Raw genomic sequence first — 17,310 nt, forward strand, 5'->3', positions numbered from 1 at the left:
TCCCTGGAGCTGAAACTTCTGGGGTTTTGGTTTGTTTGTTTGTTTTCTGGTCTTTTTGAAGATTTATTCGTTTATTTATTTGAAAGTCAGAGTTACACAGAGAGAGAAGGAGAGGTAGAGAGAGAGATCTTCCATCGACTGTTTCACTCCCCAACTGGCTGCAACAGTCAGAGCTGCGCCGATCCAAAGCCAGGAGCCAGGAGCTTTCTCCAGGTCTCCCACATGAGTGCAGGGGCCCAAGGACTTGGTCCATCTTCTACTGCTTTCCCAGGCCATAACAGAGAGCTGGATGGAAAGTGGAGCACCTGGGACTTGATCTGAAACCCATATGGGATGCCCGCACTGCAGGTAGCAGTTTTACCCACTACGCCACAGCGGAGGCCCCATTCTGGTTTTTTTTAATAGTTTGCACCACGAGCTATCCACTTAAACATTAAGTGTGCTATAAATAGCTAGTTCCTAGGATACAGAATACGTCATTCCTGAAATTTCCTAAGGTAGGAAATATTCAGGACCGCTTGGTTCTACTGAGAATTTTCCATAGGGCCTCCTTCACTTCCTTGTTTCTCAGGCTGTAGATGAGGGGATTCAACATGGGAATCACTGTTGTGTAGAACACAGATACCACCCGATCCGTTTTTGAGGACTGGCCAGAGTTATCTCTCAGGTACATGAAGATGAGAGTTCCAAAGAAGAGAGACACAGCTGTCAGGTGGGAGGCACAAGTAGAAAAGGTCTTGACCCTCCCTCCTGCTGAAGGGATCCTCATAATGGCCACAATAATAAACAGGTAGGACACCAAGATCGCCACCACGCAAGCAGGAATGACAAAAATGGCAAACACAATAATTACCATTTCCTGAATAGAGCTGTCCCCACAGGTCAACTTTAAAAGAGGAGGGAGGTCACAGAAAATGAAGTCGATCTCATTGTTAGCACAGAATGTAAGAGTGAACGCTGAAGTGGTCCGTACCAGTGCACTGAAGAGACCAGCAACATAAGCCCCAACCACAAAACCCAGGCGAGCCTTCTGCGTCATGATGGCGGCATAAAGCAGCGGTTGGCACACGGCCGCATAGCGGTCATAGGACATGATGGCCAGCAGGTAGCAGTCAATGGAACCAAAGAAAGTGAACAGGAAGAACTGAGCAGCACAACGCATATAGGATAAAGCTGCTCCATGCTCCAATAGCACCACCATAGTCTGAGGAACAGTGACGGATGAGTAGCAGATGTCCATGAACGAGAGATGACTCAGAAGAAAGTACATGGGTGTGTGGAGTCGGCGATCTATGTGGATCAGAACAATCATGCCAGAGTTCCCCAGTAAGGTGATGAGATAAATTAATAAGAACAGGAGGAAGAGAGGGAGTGCCCATTCAGGAAATTCAGTGAATGCAATTAGAAAGAATTCGGTCACCATGGTGAGATTTCTCTGCCATGAAGCCAGTGCTTGCTGAGAGATCTATAAGAGAAGCATGTTAGAAAGCTGCAAATAGGATGTACCATTGTTTCCAGGTTGCACTTGTTGAATACGCACCATGCACAAAATGTTCCAGATACTTACGTGAGGCTTCAGAGATGACTGGCAGTACTGACTGCCTTCAAAAGAGTTCTTGAGGTACAGTCACCTTAGCATGTCAAGAAAGCAAATACAGGAAAACGTTTTTGGAATAGGAGTGCTCACTGTCTCACCTCTGCTGCAAAGTGGCTGAGTGAGCTCTGCCTGTTGGACAACTACTGTGAACCAAAATCTCCCCATAGCTCCAGGAAGAGTTAGGATGTGGGATCCTGCTTCCATGCATCTGTACATCTCAGGGCTCTATTCCTTTTGCTCCATGACCTCAGCTCTGCATTTTTTTTAAACTCTAATCATCTCTTACCAGGATTAAGAGTGGAGCTAACTGCTTTCCCTGCCTTCAGATTTGCTTGTTTTCCAACTCTTGCTCCTTTCTGTGGCCAGAATAATATTTATTAGATTTTGATTTGATTATATCTCATCTGTCTATTAAAGCCTCTAGGGTATTATTTAGACTTTTCAGCATATTGTGAATGAACTCAATAAGATCTCTGCTTACTTCCTTACCTCTCAAGTCCTCACCACACCTCACCTTGCCACACTTTTCTCCAGCCATACTAAATGATTGTCACTAGCTTCTCTTTTGCTCTGTATTCTGACACCATTGCAATTTTGCCAGGATACCCCTTCTGCCTGGAATACCTTCCTCTTCTCCCTGAGGTCCCTCCCAATTCCTATACTACCTTCAAGCCCCAACGTAAGCTGTACCTTCTACTAGAAGTCTCTTCTTTTTTTAAGATTTATGTATTTAAAAGTCAAAGTAACAGAGAGAGGAAGATCTTCTGTCCACCGGTTCATTTCCCAGATGGTTACAACAGCCACGGCTGGACCAAGTCAAAGCCAGAACGCAGGAGCTTCGTCCTGGTCTCCCACATGTGTAGCAGGGGCTCAAACACTTGGGCTATCTTCCATTGCTTTTTACAGGACAATAGCAGGGAGCTGGATGGGAAGTGGAGCAGCTGGACATGAACAGGCACCCAAGCAATGGCTATACCTACCACACCACTCCAGCAAAAACTCTTGAATCTGACTTGTCAGTTGTATGTTTCCCCAGAATTCACCACATTACAGTAAGGGCTTAATGTATTTTTGTGGAATAAAGTTATCATGTGAAGTGTGAATCATCTCGCAAAAGGAAAACTACTGTAGATACTTCCAAGTGATTATTCTTATTTTTGTGTACTATTTAAACAGAAAAGGCTTAAAGTCTAAAAACTCCGTAAGATCAATGAACAACCACAAAGGTCAAGCCATGCTTAGGTTCTCCCCTTGACCTAACAATGTGTCTTATCCAGAGCCTCCTCATTCTTCAAAATTAGATTTTATAAGAACTATTATTGTCATGAATAATTGAAAATACATAATAAGATATTATTCTACATCATTTGTAAATTAGCCCATTTATTTCCTATAACCACTTTGTGATGTAAGACATTTCCTTATCTTCATTCTATGGATGAGGAAATTTAGAAAAATTTGAGTCACTCAACCAAGATTGTTCAGCTATCTGATGGTGGACCTGTCACTGAGAACAAACTGCAGAAGCTCAGTTTACCTCGTAACAGACTTCACAGGCATCGCATGACTATTCCAACAGCCCTTACTCAGGAAGTGGCCACCGATAGGTAAACAAACACCAGCACTGCAGTCTATTAGTATCTAATGGCTGATGGAGGCTTTTGAGCTAATGGATAGAACGTCCTTTGGCAGAGTTGCAGCAATTGGATAGAGAGACTATTTGATCATCTTTAAGACATAAGACTTTGGTAGCCATACTAGCATTGGACAGACCTATCAGGGGAAATGATAAAGGAAATTTGATCTGGGAATCTGAATTGAGCATAAGCCAAAAAAAAAAAAAAAGCCAATTTTCTCACCTTAATTTCACTTTCCTTTTACCTGACTGGTCTTCTCTCTTTGTCCAATATTTTTCCTTAGTCACTAAAAGGTTATTTTTTCTTCCACTACTTGGAGAAGCCATCTTAAGGACATAGGAGAGAGCACTATGCTCTGGTTTGAGTGAGTCTTGTCCTCCCCTACAAGTTCAGATATGATGCTGGGCAAGTCTCCTAAAGCGTCTGTGTCCTTTTTCCTCCTCCTCCATTACACACACACACACACACACACACACACACACATACAGAATGCCTAAGCTGTCTAAAAGTCAGTTTCTGTACAGTATGACCTTCAAGAAAATTCTAGCCAGTTCTATTCTGTCAAGGACTTACTTCTGTTAGTGTTTCTGTTTCCATGATCTGCTAAATCTAGTTAGGGTCCATTTTTCTACCTGGTCGTGTTCAATTCCAGATAATGAACAGCCTAAATATTTGAGAAAGGCCTTTTCTTATAGTCTTCCAGATCCAACAGAAGTCTCTTTGGAGAAAACAATGATGGCTGCTAGGAAAGCTCTGAGGTATCCAGAGCCAACGGTGAAAGAGGTCTCTAAGGAAAAGCAATTGTTGCCCATGTGAATTCCAAAAAAAAAAAAAAAACCAGGTTCTCACAAAGGAGAAGAGAAGCAGTTCAAAAGATCTGCATGGTCCACAGGGAGTCACACATCACAAGCTTTCATTTTTTCAGTCACAACAATGTTAGAAGCATTTAGAAGCATAAAACTTCCTGGCAGAAGTAAAGTTTTGATTAGCATTATCTAGGAATGCCAATCGGGCACCCTGCACAGAGACCTCGACAAGACTCATTATGTCCTCTGTTTGCTCTCTCTAGGGAGTCAGATGTCTCATTAAATCTTTCCTGTATTTCTCTAGACACAAATGAAACCATAGGGAAAACAGAAGCCTGGGATGTTGCCCAGGGAAACTGGCAAGTTCTTTTCATTGGCATGGCCTTTGCTAACTTACTCTGCATCCTTGACACTAGTCTCCAATTCATAGGCATTTTGTTAAGTCACTGAATTTCAGGTTGACTCAACTCAAAAAAGCAAATAAGGGAGATGAGAAAGAACTGAGAAATAATTGTTTTTAACAACTAGGAGAACCAACAAAATATGGGACTACATAGTTCAATGATTCATTACTGTGCTAAGAATTCAAAGTGAAGAACAAGGGATTCAAGAGAAAAACAAAAAGAATGCACAGTGCTTGTCTATAAGGAATATTCGCCCTAAGAAGTGAGATGATCAGCTGCAAGCCCACAAGTACTCAACTCTTAATCAATATGTAACTAAGATTACGGACAGGTTGGGTAGATTACAGAGTGTCCCAGAGGACATGGGCTTTGACAGTTAGTTTGGACAGAGGACAGGAAGGAAATCAGCATGATCAAATGCATAGGGCTGGAAAACTCAGGGACAATGAGTGGCAGTTTGACATCAGCACAGGATGGCACCAGGCAAATCAAATCCAGAACTAAAATGAGAGGAGTAAGGTGCTGGCTTGCATGCATAAGTTAATATGGCACCAAAAACTTCAGTAAACAAAATAAATATTATTTGAATGAAATATTTTTTAAAACCAGAATCAATGCAAAAACTTCATGATAAATAAAGCATCAAAATATTCAATAAAGACAGAACAGCATCACTGATTTTTCTTCTGCCTTGATCCCCAGTGTGATCCAACATGGCACTGGGATTAGGAGATATGCTTGAAAAGGAAAGGCAAGCCCAAGGGACTTCCAGGAACAAACTTAACAAGTGCCTTCCAATCACCAAGGGATATCTCCTTTCTTTTCTTCCTGTCCTCTACATATGAAAAGAAATGGCAGGAGTTCAACTTTGTAATGCTTGCAGAGTGTCTCTAGCCATTTCGAGGTACTTTCTTCATCTATCTTAACAAGATTTGAATTGAGAGATAAGACTCCTTTTTGTATCACAGATATAGATAATATGCATGAAGTTATTCAATGAGACTAAAATTCAGTCTGTCCTGCTCACATCAGTTGCTAAAGGACTCTGCCTAGGCTACAACAACCTCTGCCCAAGAGGACACTCATATTTTTATAGCAATGCACACACACATGTACATTTGGCACACATGCATGCCAGGGCTCATTAGGTTAAAAAGTGAGTCTTCTAGGCTATGCTGTGTTAACAAATAACATTAAACAGCTCCTTTACGAAATAAATTTATGTTTTATTCATGAATGTGGCCTTCAAGACCATGTAGACTACAGCTAAGACCCAGATCTGTAAGTGGTCTGCCTCACTCCCATTCACATCCCAGAGACCAGAATCCTGCCACATGGCCTCAACATAACTGCAGGGGATTCAAGAAAATGCACAGAACCACATGGATATTTGTGCAAACTAATGTTTCAGCTAAAATCTCTGCCACATCCCCTAACCTTTGTGTAGTGTAAAATCTAAGCCCTCCTCAAATTTTGGATGACACCCAAAGACTCACAATTACCTTTGCACGGCTCTCCATTTTCCTGTTTCTGTTAACACGTTGCTTATGCTTAACGCCCATGTCCCGTGACCACTCACCTTTCCCCATAGCACATGCCAAGCATGAAGACTCTTTTCATCTTTCTTCATTCTTTAAGGCAAAATTAATATTTGGGTAACAGACTTTTAACAAAGATGGTATAAAAAATTTAGGAGATTTACAATACTAAGCAGAAGAGGAGGGGGGAGTTGCTTTAAAGATCAATGGGGGCCGGCGTCGTGGCTCACTAGGCTAATCCTCCGCCTAGTGGCGCCAGCACACCGGGTTCTAGTGCCGGTCGGGGCGCCGGATTCTGTCCTGGTTGCCCCTCTTCCAGGCCAGCTCTCTGCTGTGGCCAGGGAGTGCAGTGGAGGATGGCCCAAGTGCTTGGGCCCTGCACCCCATGGGAGACCAGGAGAAGTACCTGGCTCCTGCCATCGCATCAGCGCGGTGCGCCGGCCACAGCGCACCAGCCGTGGCGGCCATTGGAGGGTGAACCAACGGCAAAGGAAGACCTTTCTCTCTGTCTCTCTCTCTCACTGTCCACTCTGCCTGTCAAAAAAAAAAATCAATGAGAAAAGAGAATCTCCAACCACTCCCATCACAAGAAATTTGTCATTAGTTGCTCCTTGCCTTTACTTTAAGCCTCATCCAACTCTCATCTCTTTTCCCACTGAGATAATCATTTGTTTCTATTCTCTTCTCCCAGCTCCAAAGTCACCTAAACCTCTCACCTACCTAATCCAGTAAGAGAAGACTTAAAATTATTTATTTATATTGTTAGGTTAGATCATCTAAATCTTTTTCCCACATGTTCTCCCTTACATGTGGGAACTAAAATTTATTTTCACTTTTCTTATTTATAGAAGGGAACAAATTTCATGTATTTAATATATACAGATTTACAAGCATAATACTTCTCACCCTTCTCTCCCTCCCTCCCTAGTTCTCACCCTTCCTCCTCCTTCTTGTTTTTCTTTTACTTTTTACATCGGCATACTTTGAATTTACTTTGTAACCACAAGCTTAACCATCTTTAACAAGTAGTAAATACAAAAACCACTGTTCCTCAAGAATATAGACAAGGGCTGAAACAGTAATCAAATTCCAATATGTCAATTTTGCTAATATACATTACATTTTTTGTATATCAGTATACCACAATATACCATTTTGGTATATTGATATTTGGTATACCACAGTATCCCATTTTGTATACCAGTTACCACAAATCAGGGAAAACATGAGCTTTGCCTTTTCGGGGATAGGATTATTTCACTAAGCATAATGATCACAAGTTACATCCATTTCATTGCAAAAACAGGATTTCATTCCTTTTATGGCTGACTAGTATTTCATTGTGTATAAATACCAAAATGTCCTTATCCTATCATCAGTTGATGGACATCTGGGTTGATTCATATCTTGGCTATTGTGAGCTGAGTTGCTGAATTACTCCCCTTGACAAGAGGGGAGTCCTATCTTTAGCAGAGGAAACTTAGGAAAAATGTCAGCTAACTTCTATTTTTTTTATTTTAACATACAAAGAAAGGACTCAAGACCCAAAATAATTCTGGGACTATGAGTTAAGTGAAGTTACACAATTGTCTTTACTAGAGAATTTCTCAAAAAGTTTAGCTCTATTCCATGCTTTGCAAATCACCAAATGGAATGTCTATTATGCAGCAATTCCCAAAAGTATTTGGCCCTAGAGTACTTAGTTAGCTACCACGGTGTTTCAAGCACTCACAAATTCAGTGCCACACAGTAATAATTCTCATACTTGCAGGTCTATGAGTCAGCCAGAATTTAACTTACTTATTCTGGGCCTGAGCAGCTTGGCCAAGCTGCAGTTTGGTTCCTGGTCTGTATCACATGTCTCTCATCAGCTCTGGGTCAGTGAGGTACTCTGAGCATGTTCTTCTAACAACAGCAGAAGTACCAGCAGGTAAGTCTTTGCTTGCATCAAGTCTACTTACTGACATGCCATCAAAGTAAATCAATCATCAAGCTCAACATCCTTGAGTAGGGGTTATTCTACTCACAGTGGGAAACAGAATGAGTATTTTCTGAACAATAATACAGCCTTCCTATTGCCCATAAATATTCATAGTCTAGCCCCTCAACTACATGCAAAATATATTGACCACCACCCTGAGATTCCTTCATAAGTTTCAGCAAATTACATCATTGAGATCAATGCCTTAGGACCATGAGATCTCCATTAGGTCTAGACGCAACTCCCCTGGGGACAGAGAATTATGAACTAAGTAGTCAAGTTATATGTCTGCCCACAAACATTCAAAATGTATTAATTCTCATGTAGGATAACTTCAACAAAGAGTCCCATTAAAAAAGGGGGAAAATGGAAGGTTTATGACAGCCATTAGTCCACAGCAATTCTGAAATTCCCCCAACCCTAGAGTATAAAATGTACCTTGTTAGGCCATGAATCCACTCCGTAGGTAGGGGAGAGGGTAAACAAGGTGGCAGAAAAAGATCTCCCAAACCTTTGTTCCTTTTGGCTCTTAGAAAATACCATATGTTATTTTTATGCCCAAAAATACATAAATCCTAAATGAAAATCCCTCTCTATTTCAATTCTTCATCTACAAATGAGAATCATAAACCAAACTCAAAATGGAGAAAATTAAAATAAAGGAAAAAGGGGCTGTTATTGTGGTGCAGTGGGTTAAGCCACTGCCTGTGACACTGACATCCCATATTGGATTTCCAGTTCTGGTTGCTCCATTTCTGACCCAGCTTTCTGCTCATGCACTTGGGAAGGCAGTGGATGATGTCCCAAGCACTTGGACCCTTGCCACCTATGAGAGAGACCAAACCAGGGTTCCTGGCTTTTGGCTTCAGCCTGCCCCAGTCCTGGATGGTGCAGCCATTCAGGGAGTGAACTAGCAGATGGAAGATCTCTATCTTTCTCTCTGTCTCTCCCTCTTTGTCACTCTGCCTTCCAAGTAAAGACCTACCTACATACATAAATCTCCATTCAAAAGCAAAGAAAGTAAAGCCACTCTTTGATAAGACGATAAGAAACCCTGATCTTCACCAATCAGGAAGACACTTCTTGAAAACTTCCATATCCAACCTTTCTTCCTACTTCCTGGCCTGAATCTGTATTCATTCAATGATGTTATAGACTAATATAAATGGGTTCTTTGAAATAACAATAAAACCTTCTGTCTGGATTTGCATGAATGTAGAACCCATTGATATAATAATTGTGATAACCACAGATATAGGTAATATGCATAAGTGCCCACTGTGTGCCAGGTACTATGCCAAGCACTTCACAGTTAACTTTCCACTTAAAAATGAAACTATAAATCATTCAGAAAAATATAGTACTTCTAATCATATAAGGAAGTATCCTCCTAGATTATAATGACTGCTTCTTTGGATGGAAGATCTCATAAATTCATTATGCAATTGTGTTCTCATCCTTTTCTTACCCCATTTTGTTCTTCTCTGCTTCAAGTTTAATGACACTACTGATGTAATCTTTGCCTGTTGTTATCATTCTATAATTTAAATTCAAATATTTATCAATATTTCTCCCCATTAACATATAGGATGTATAAGTTGATATTCTGTCTCTGAATTTCATTGCCTTTCCTGTAGCTGGCCCTAATGGGAAACTCCTTGTAGGAAAATTCCCAGTCTCTGGGTGCCTGGTTCTATGCCTAGTATGCTGTGAACACTTGCAAATGACAAGAGCCCAGATGGTTAGTCCAACAGAAGAGTTTGTTTATGAGCATCTTGCAGAGCTGTGAAGATAATTAGAACAACTTGGCTTTATTAAGAGCTTTCCTCAAGGCCTCCTTCACTTCCCTGTTCCTATAAAATTGGGAAGTTCAGCCTGAGGATCACGACTGTGTAGAACACAGGCACAGACTTTCCCCCCATCAGGGATTTGCCTGAATCATTATGCATAGATTAAAGCTAGTATCCTGAAGATCAACTGCACAGCAATTATATAAGAGGCAAAGGTAAAGGAAGTCTATCTGAAGACCTGGTTTATACATATTTGGATGGCCTAATTAATGAACAGATAAGAAAAGAGGAACATGAGGAATTTGATCAGAATCGTATAGAGAATAAGCAGGAAAATCATCAGCTACTAGAGAAAAATAAATCCTAGGTAAGCTTCAGTGTCAATGGGGCAAACAGAAAATAAAATTAATTGAATAGATCTAAAAAAAGGAATTCAAAGATGAAATATACAGATAGAATTATGTTATTAAATCCTCTATACTATGTAGTCACTAGCTTCACCCAGCCATCTTGAGAGCCATGATGGCGGCATAAAGCAGAGATGGCAATGACAGAATAGTCAAGTCACATCTGAAAATTTAAGCAGCATTTCCAAAGATGATGCTACAATTTAGGTCAAATAGTATTTTCAGATTTTAAGTTTTGCCTTATCACCACCCACTGCCCTCAATTTCTCTTTTTTAAATATTTATTTATTTTTTTTTTTTTATAAATTTTTTTTTTTTTTTTTGACAGGCAGAGTGGACAGTGAGAGAGACAGAGAGAGAAAGGTCTTCCTTTTGCCGTTGGTTCACCCTCCAATGGCCGCCGCGGTCGGCGCGCTGCGGCCGGCGCACAGCACTGATCCGATGGCAGGAGCCAGGATCCAGGTGCTTCTCCTGGTCTCCCATGGGGTGCAGGGCCCAAGCACCTGGGCCATCCTCCACTGCACTCCCTGGCCATAGCAGAGAGCTGGCCTGGAAGAGGGGCAACCGGGACAGAATCCGGCACCCCAACCGGGACTAGAACCCGGTGTGCCGGCGCCACAAGGTGGAGGATTATATTTATTTATTTATTTACTTGAAAGTCAGAGTTACCAGAGAGAGAAGGAGAGGCAGAGAGAGAGAGAGAGAGAGAGAGAAAGGTCTTCCACCTGCCGGCTCACTCCCCAATTGGCTGCAATGGCCAGAGCTGCACCAATCTAAGGCCAGGAGCCAGAGGCTTCTTCCAGGTCTGCCACACGGGTGCAGGGTCCTGAGGACTTGGGCCATCCTCTATTGCTTTCCCAGGCCATAGAAGAGAGCTGGATCAGAATTGGAGCAGCCGGGACTTGAACAGTGCCCATATGGGATGCCGGAACTGCAGGCAGTGGCTGTATCTGCTACACCACAGCGCCAGCTCCCCTCAATTTATATCATAATCTCCACCCAGTACTCTGTTCCTGATAGCCCTTGGTTTACTTCCATGATTTAGGAAGCAGTGATTATTAGATACTTTCCCTTTAGGAGTAGCTCTGATAAATCATGAAATAAAAACACCAGTTGAATTTCTAAATGAATATTTTAATACATTAAAGAAATAATCATCTTCACACCAAAACTTTTTAGTTGTAAGAGTGACTAGGGCCGGCGCCGCGGCTCACTAGGCTAATCCTCCGCCTTGTGGCGCTGGCACACCGGGTTCTAGTCCCAGTCGGGGCACCGGATTCTGTCCCGGTTGCCTCTCTTCCAGGCCAGCTCTCTGCTGTGGCCCGGGAAGGCAGTGGAGGATGGCCCAGGTGCTTGGGCCCTGCACCCCATGGGAGACCAGGAGAAGCACCTGGCTCCTGCCATCAGATCAGCGCGGTGCACCGGCTGCAGCGCACCAGCCGCGGCGGCCATTGGAGGGTGAACCAACGGCAAAGGAAGACCTTTCTCTCTCTTTCTCTCTCTCTCACTGTCCACTCTGCCTGTAACAAAAAAAAAAAAAAAAAAAAAAAAAAAAAAGTGAATATATTGAAAAGCAAGAGGCTTTCTTTGGAATTGCCCAATATGGATCATTTAACATAAAAGGCAATCCTAGAAGATAAGAATAGAAGAATTTATACCATGGGCATAAAACTCACACTATATCAAATAGTTATTTTCTTATTCAAAATGAAAAGGATGTTATCAACTGGCAGAGAGTATGAAAGCAGAGAGTATCTCCCACTTAGATTACAGCTGTTATTTGGATCCTTGAGAAGGGACCAGTACTACAATAGCAAACAACCTTGGACGAGTCCCGCTGGGATCATTAAATTACATTAGAAGCTTCTAGAAGAGAGGATACTTATGCCTCACTTCCTAAGGCGATGGAAAGACTTCCTGGGATTTTCTGCATTCAACATAGTACAGAGCAATATAACTACAATGATTGGTGGAGTCGTCCAGGCAGAAGGATCACAACAACTTCACAGAATCTTGAAACTTTTATATAAAATTAGTTGAGAAAGTCAGAAGACCCATATGTCCATACAAAGAGAATGCAGAGTATATGTCTCTTGGGAGAGAATCATGGCTTGACCATGGACAGCAGCAGTCAGTAGGAGTGCATGCAATAAGAACCAGAAAAGATGAGCTACATCTGCTCAGAGGGCAGTGAGGTCAGAGAATCAGTTGTACTGAATGTCCTGACCCCAGTGCACAAGGCCTCTTGGAATTTAGATCTCTCCCCAAAGGAAGGAAGGGAATAGAGAAAAGAGAAACTTGTTCAGACTGAATTTAAATCGTGAATGGACTATGTTTAAAACTGAAAGTGACTGAGTTGCCTTGGATTAAAAAGGATTTTTTTTTCTTGCTGTGAGTGGTAAACAGACTCAGTTCAGTTAAAATAAAATTTTAAGAAGTTATTTTTGCTGCTCACCTGTATTGAGACTAAATTATAAACCTGTTATGCTTCCCAGAATATAAAGCAAAAATATCACTAGAAGGAATGAGAATCATGAAAAAAGAAAAGAGATACAAAAGGTAGATTCTGTTTAATGTAAGCTAAAAAGAATTTTAAAAGAGGATGATTAAATTGAAGAAATAACAGAGAGAAATTTCCTTGAGCTAATAAAGAAAATCTTGAGAATTCAGACCCAAAGATCTCACTGAGATCCTGATAGAAATATTGAAAAAAGAAACACTTGGAGTGATGGTTGGTGAACCAATTAAGATGCTAATGGGGACACCCACATCCCATAGCACAGTGTCTGGGTTGATTTCTGCTTTCTGCTAATGCACACCCTGGCAGGCATCAGGCGATGACTCAAGTGCTTGGGTCACTGCCACGTTATGTGGTAGACCTGGGTTGAGATTCCAGCTTTTGGCTTCAGCCTGCCCCAGTCTCCGCTATTGCAAGGGAGAGTAAGCAAGTGGATGGGAGATATCTCTCCCCTCTCCCCTTCTCTCTCCCTGTATGTCTCCGTCCCTCTGCCTTTCAAAATAAATTTTTAAATTTTGAATGTATCATTAAACTAAAAAAATTTAAAAGACACACTTCTAGACTCAAGAGGGAATAAATATATTACATATTTTTAAAGAAAAAAAAAGCGAATGTAGCTCTCCCTGAAGTAGTAAACTATTTAGAAATAATTGACATTGTTATATACATATTAAATCCTATGAATTATAGCAACAAAAGGAAGGAGAGGGGACTAGACCTGTAAAGGCATTTATTAGACACTCTGGACAACAAAGTAAATAAAATATATACAAGGAAATACTAACATGCATACACAGAGACAACATATACAAAAAAGAAACAGTCAGAAAGTAAAAAATTTAAGAAGCGGTAATGATATATAATACAAATTTTTAAATGGCTGCAACAAACCAGGAGCTGACTTTTTGAAATATTTGATACATTGCCAGTCTAAAGGGTAATAAGAGACATAAAACAAATAAATGTCACTAAGACTAAGAAATGTAGAAAAAACTGTCTACAGAGATAATTTTAAATTATGAGAAAGAACGCTTTACACATATTGTCACCAGCTAATGCCCCAAGCAACTCAAAAGTTTTGCTGTGACTCATTTTTCTTTCAAGACTCTAAAAGCACCTTACGCTTTGTCTTTCAGGTTTTCAGATTTGTCTTTCAGGTTTTCAGTCACGTTTCTTGGAAAGGTGCAATCACCAGTCACCCTAGACTGACCTAGACCCGGCTGCCAGAACAGCGTCTGTACAGATAGATCAGAAGATATCCAAAGTTCACCCTTTGCTTCATATTAGCACTAAGATCTCCAAGCCAGGAGGAGCATAAGCCTTATTGCCATAGCATCACATCTGTGATGACACATAAAGCATGAACTGTACACACCCCTACATGGGAGGGCTTCCCTTCCTACATATTCATTTTCCCCTAAAATAAATAATATCCATGTCCTCTTCTTGGAGAAGAACCACTTTTGAAATTATTCCCATGGCCTCCTTGTCTGCTGCAAATAAATCATTTTGCATGATAGCTGTTTTGGTGCATTTCTCAGAACTCTCCAGGAAGTGGGCCCACAATCAAGTCAATAAAAATCAATGACCTGAAGGTATGTATATCCATATGGGTGAATCTCAAAATCTTCGTGTTGAACAAATTGCTAGAGATTTGAACACCATGAACATCATGGCACTGTGAATGTGAAATTTTAAAATAAATACAAATAAGCTGTGGGTTTTTAAGAAGATATGAATATATAGTAAAAATATAAAAACAGGCAGCAGAAGCAAGGTGACAGCCGAATGACACCCTGGTGAACATCTCTCCAAGCGACATAAATCTGAACAGCAGTCTACCACCAAGTTGCCTTCATGGCTGCTACAGAAGCAAAGTGAAAGTCCACACGGTACCTGACTGTAGTACAACAGTGAGGAAAAAGTGCACTGGAGAAAGTAGAAAGCAAAGAGTTAACTGCATCCTCCTCTTTCAACTCCAAATAGTGCAGATAGTGGGAGAGGGAGAACGAATTCAATCTAGATCTTAGGCTTGAAATCCTAAAAGCCATGATTTTTTTTTTTAAATGCCCAACAGGGTCCCATAGTCCCTGTCCCCAGGCTTGTGTGTGAGAATTAGGTTTTAGGAACCATTTTTAGCCGGGTGAGCAAGACACCTCCTGCACCACCACCTCCTCTCCTGACCTGTGGCAGAATTCAGAAGGAGATTGCAGCCACAGGGAATAAGGCAAAAAAGAGGTCTTGGGGTCCTGAGTTGAAGTACTGAGCTGGGCTTCTAATAGGGGGACGCAGCACCTGATAAAATCCAAAGGCCTCTTCCACCAAGCCAGTGCCTTCAGAGCCAGCCTGCAATGTCAGAGGTCTGTGTCCCGGGGATGGACCTGCTTCAGTGTCTTCTACTGCCAGCTTCAAGTGGTCCTGGTTTGCACCTGAGACCGTGCAGGAGCTAACTGGGGGACTCAAGTGTGATCCAGTTTATTAACAGCCTAGGTGGTCAAGGTGTTGCCTTTAGCACCCTTTCTCAAACCTTGGGTGGAGAACATGAAACCACAGGACTATGTCTTCAGATTCAACAACAAGCTGGTGAAAACCCAGGACTAGGGAGGTCTTAATGGTCACTGTCCCCACACTGTGCCTCTAGCTTCCTCAATATCATGCAGAGAACTTGGCTTTTCTAGGACAGACTCATCTCGTGTGTCACCACAAGCCTCAAGTGAGCCTGCTGTGTGTGCATTCCTAAGATTGCCCGAGGCCTGCTGACCGTGAGACCCAGATGGGACCCAGTTTAGTCCTAGCCTGGGCAACAAAGGGATTGCCTTTATCAACCTCTCTCCATCCTTGTACAGATATGAAGAAACAGCAGGATTGCGTCTTGGAACTTAGTACTCGATGAATAAAACCCAACACTGGGTAGATCTTGACTGTTCCCATGCCCAGGTCAGTACCTGTGGGTAGAACTTCTGGATGTTTGCTAATGCCAAGTGGAGCTCTTTCTCTCCCTGTCGTTCTGTCTTTTGCACAAATAAAAATAAACTTTACAAAAACAGAAAAGCAAAAAAGTTTTTGAGAAAGAATAATGAGATATTTTTCTATGTTAGACACCAAAATTAACTACAACCCTCAAAAAAGAAAATAAGCTATGTTAAACATTACTGTAGAGTTAAAATAAATTTAAATAACAGAAAAGTACTAAAAAGAAACTCAAATGTATTGGTCTGTTTTCCATTACTACAATGAAATGCTTGAGGCTGTATATAGAGAATGGACTTATTTAGCTCACAGTTCAAGGACATAGTGCCTGCATCAACTCAACGTTGGTGAAGATCTCGTTGCATTGGCATCGCAACGACATATGGAAGAGAGAACGAAGCAGCAGATAAATGATTGTTGAATGTGAGTTGCAGTGGACACTCTCACTCCAACCCCTGCACCACTCTTCAGAGCCCAAAAAAGAAAACAGTTTCTACTTGATTCCCTCTTTTTTCCAAATATGGTGTAAAATGTCTCTTGTGGTCCCCACTAGAAAACTACACAAGAAGAGAAATTGTGGAAGATGGGGCTCCAAGGAGGACAAATCAACACAAGACAAATCCACTGCCAAATTCACTTTTAAGCATTTATTATGCAGAGTACGGGTGTATAACTAGTCACATTCAAAGATATTTATTGCAATGTTGTCACTGGAGGGAATTAGGGGGATAAATGAGTATCCCTTCATACGATGGAATACTATGTAGCCTTTAATAAGAAGACATACCTGCAATTAACAAGTCACAAAGACATGGCAAGGAAAATGGCAAGTTGTAAAAATTTTATGAAATATGATCTATTTTGCATAAAACACATGAGTAAATGTTTGATGAGCACATAAAGATTCATACAAAAATGTGGAAAAAAGATCCATATTCCCTTTTTTACTTTTTATATTTATGGATCCTTTAATTTTATTATAACAAAACATATTATTTTTGAAATAAGAAACCCAATAAAATCTTTAAAATACTGGCTAAGTGTTTAAAATCATACATCACAGGAACTGATAAAATGCTAATAAAAATTTGAGAATTTTATGCCACGCACTCAATGCATTTAATCATATCTAATCTATTAGGATAAATGAAATTAACAATTATTTTTTATAATTATTATTTACTTACTTAGTCCAAGGAGATTTTTTGATGATCCAGCCATCTCTGCAGTTTTCCTCAGTTAAAAGAACACAGAGAGGCTGGTGCTGTGGCATAGCAGGTAATGCCGCCATCTGCTATGCTGGCATCCCATATAGGTGCTGATTTGAGTCTCAGCTGCTCCATTTCTGAACCAGCTCTCTGATGTGGCCTGCGAAAGCAGTAAAAGATGACCCAAGTCCTTGGGCCCCTGAACCCACATGGGAAGACCCAGAGGAAGATCCTGGCTCCTGGCCTTGGATCAGCACAGCTTGGGCCATTTCAGTCATCTGGTGAGTGAATCAGCAAATGAAAGACCTCTCTCTCTCTCTCTCTGTCTCTCTCTCTGCCTCTCCTTCTCTCATTGTGTAACTCTGAATTTTAAATAAATTAATTAATTTTAAAAAAAAGCCAGAGAGAAGCCGGTGATGTGACATAGGAGGCTAAGCTTCCATCTCCCATATGG

At 41.2% G+C, this 17,310-nt stretch overlaps 1 protein-coding gene across 1 annotated transcript; it reads right to left on the reverse strand.

Annotated features, from left to right (window-relative positions):
* Positions 1-508: 508 nt before the first annotated feature.
* LOC100339291 (olfactory receptor 9Q1) lies at positions 509-1,444 on the reverse strand. The gene has a single exon (XM_008273189.5). The coding sequence runs from the start codon at positions 1,421-1,423 to the stop codon at positions 509-511; it is 915 nt and encodes a 304-aa protein (XP_008271411.5). The 5' UTR covers positions 1,424-1,444.
* Between the last annotated feature and the right edge of the window lie 15,866 nt (positions 1,445-17,310).

The sequence above is a fragment of the Oryctolagus cuniculus genome, chromosome 1, assembly GCF_051225735.1.
Source record: "Oryctolagus cuniculus isolate XC-2025 breed Fujian yellow rabbit chromosome 1, ASM5122573v1, whole genome shotgun sequence".
Lineage (NCBI taxonomy): Eukaryota > Metazoa > Chordata > Mammalia > Lagomorpha > Leporidae > Oryctolagus > Oryctolagus cuniculus.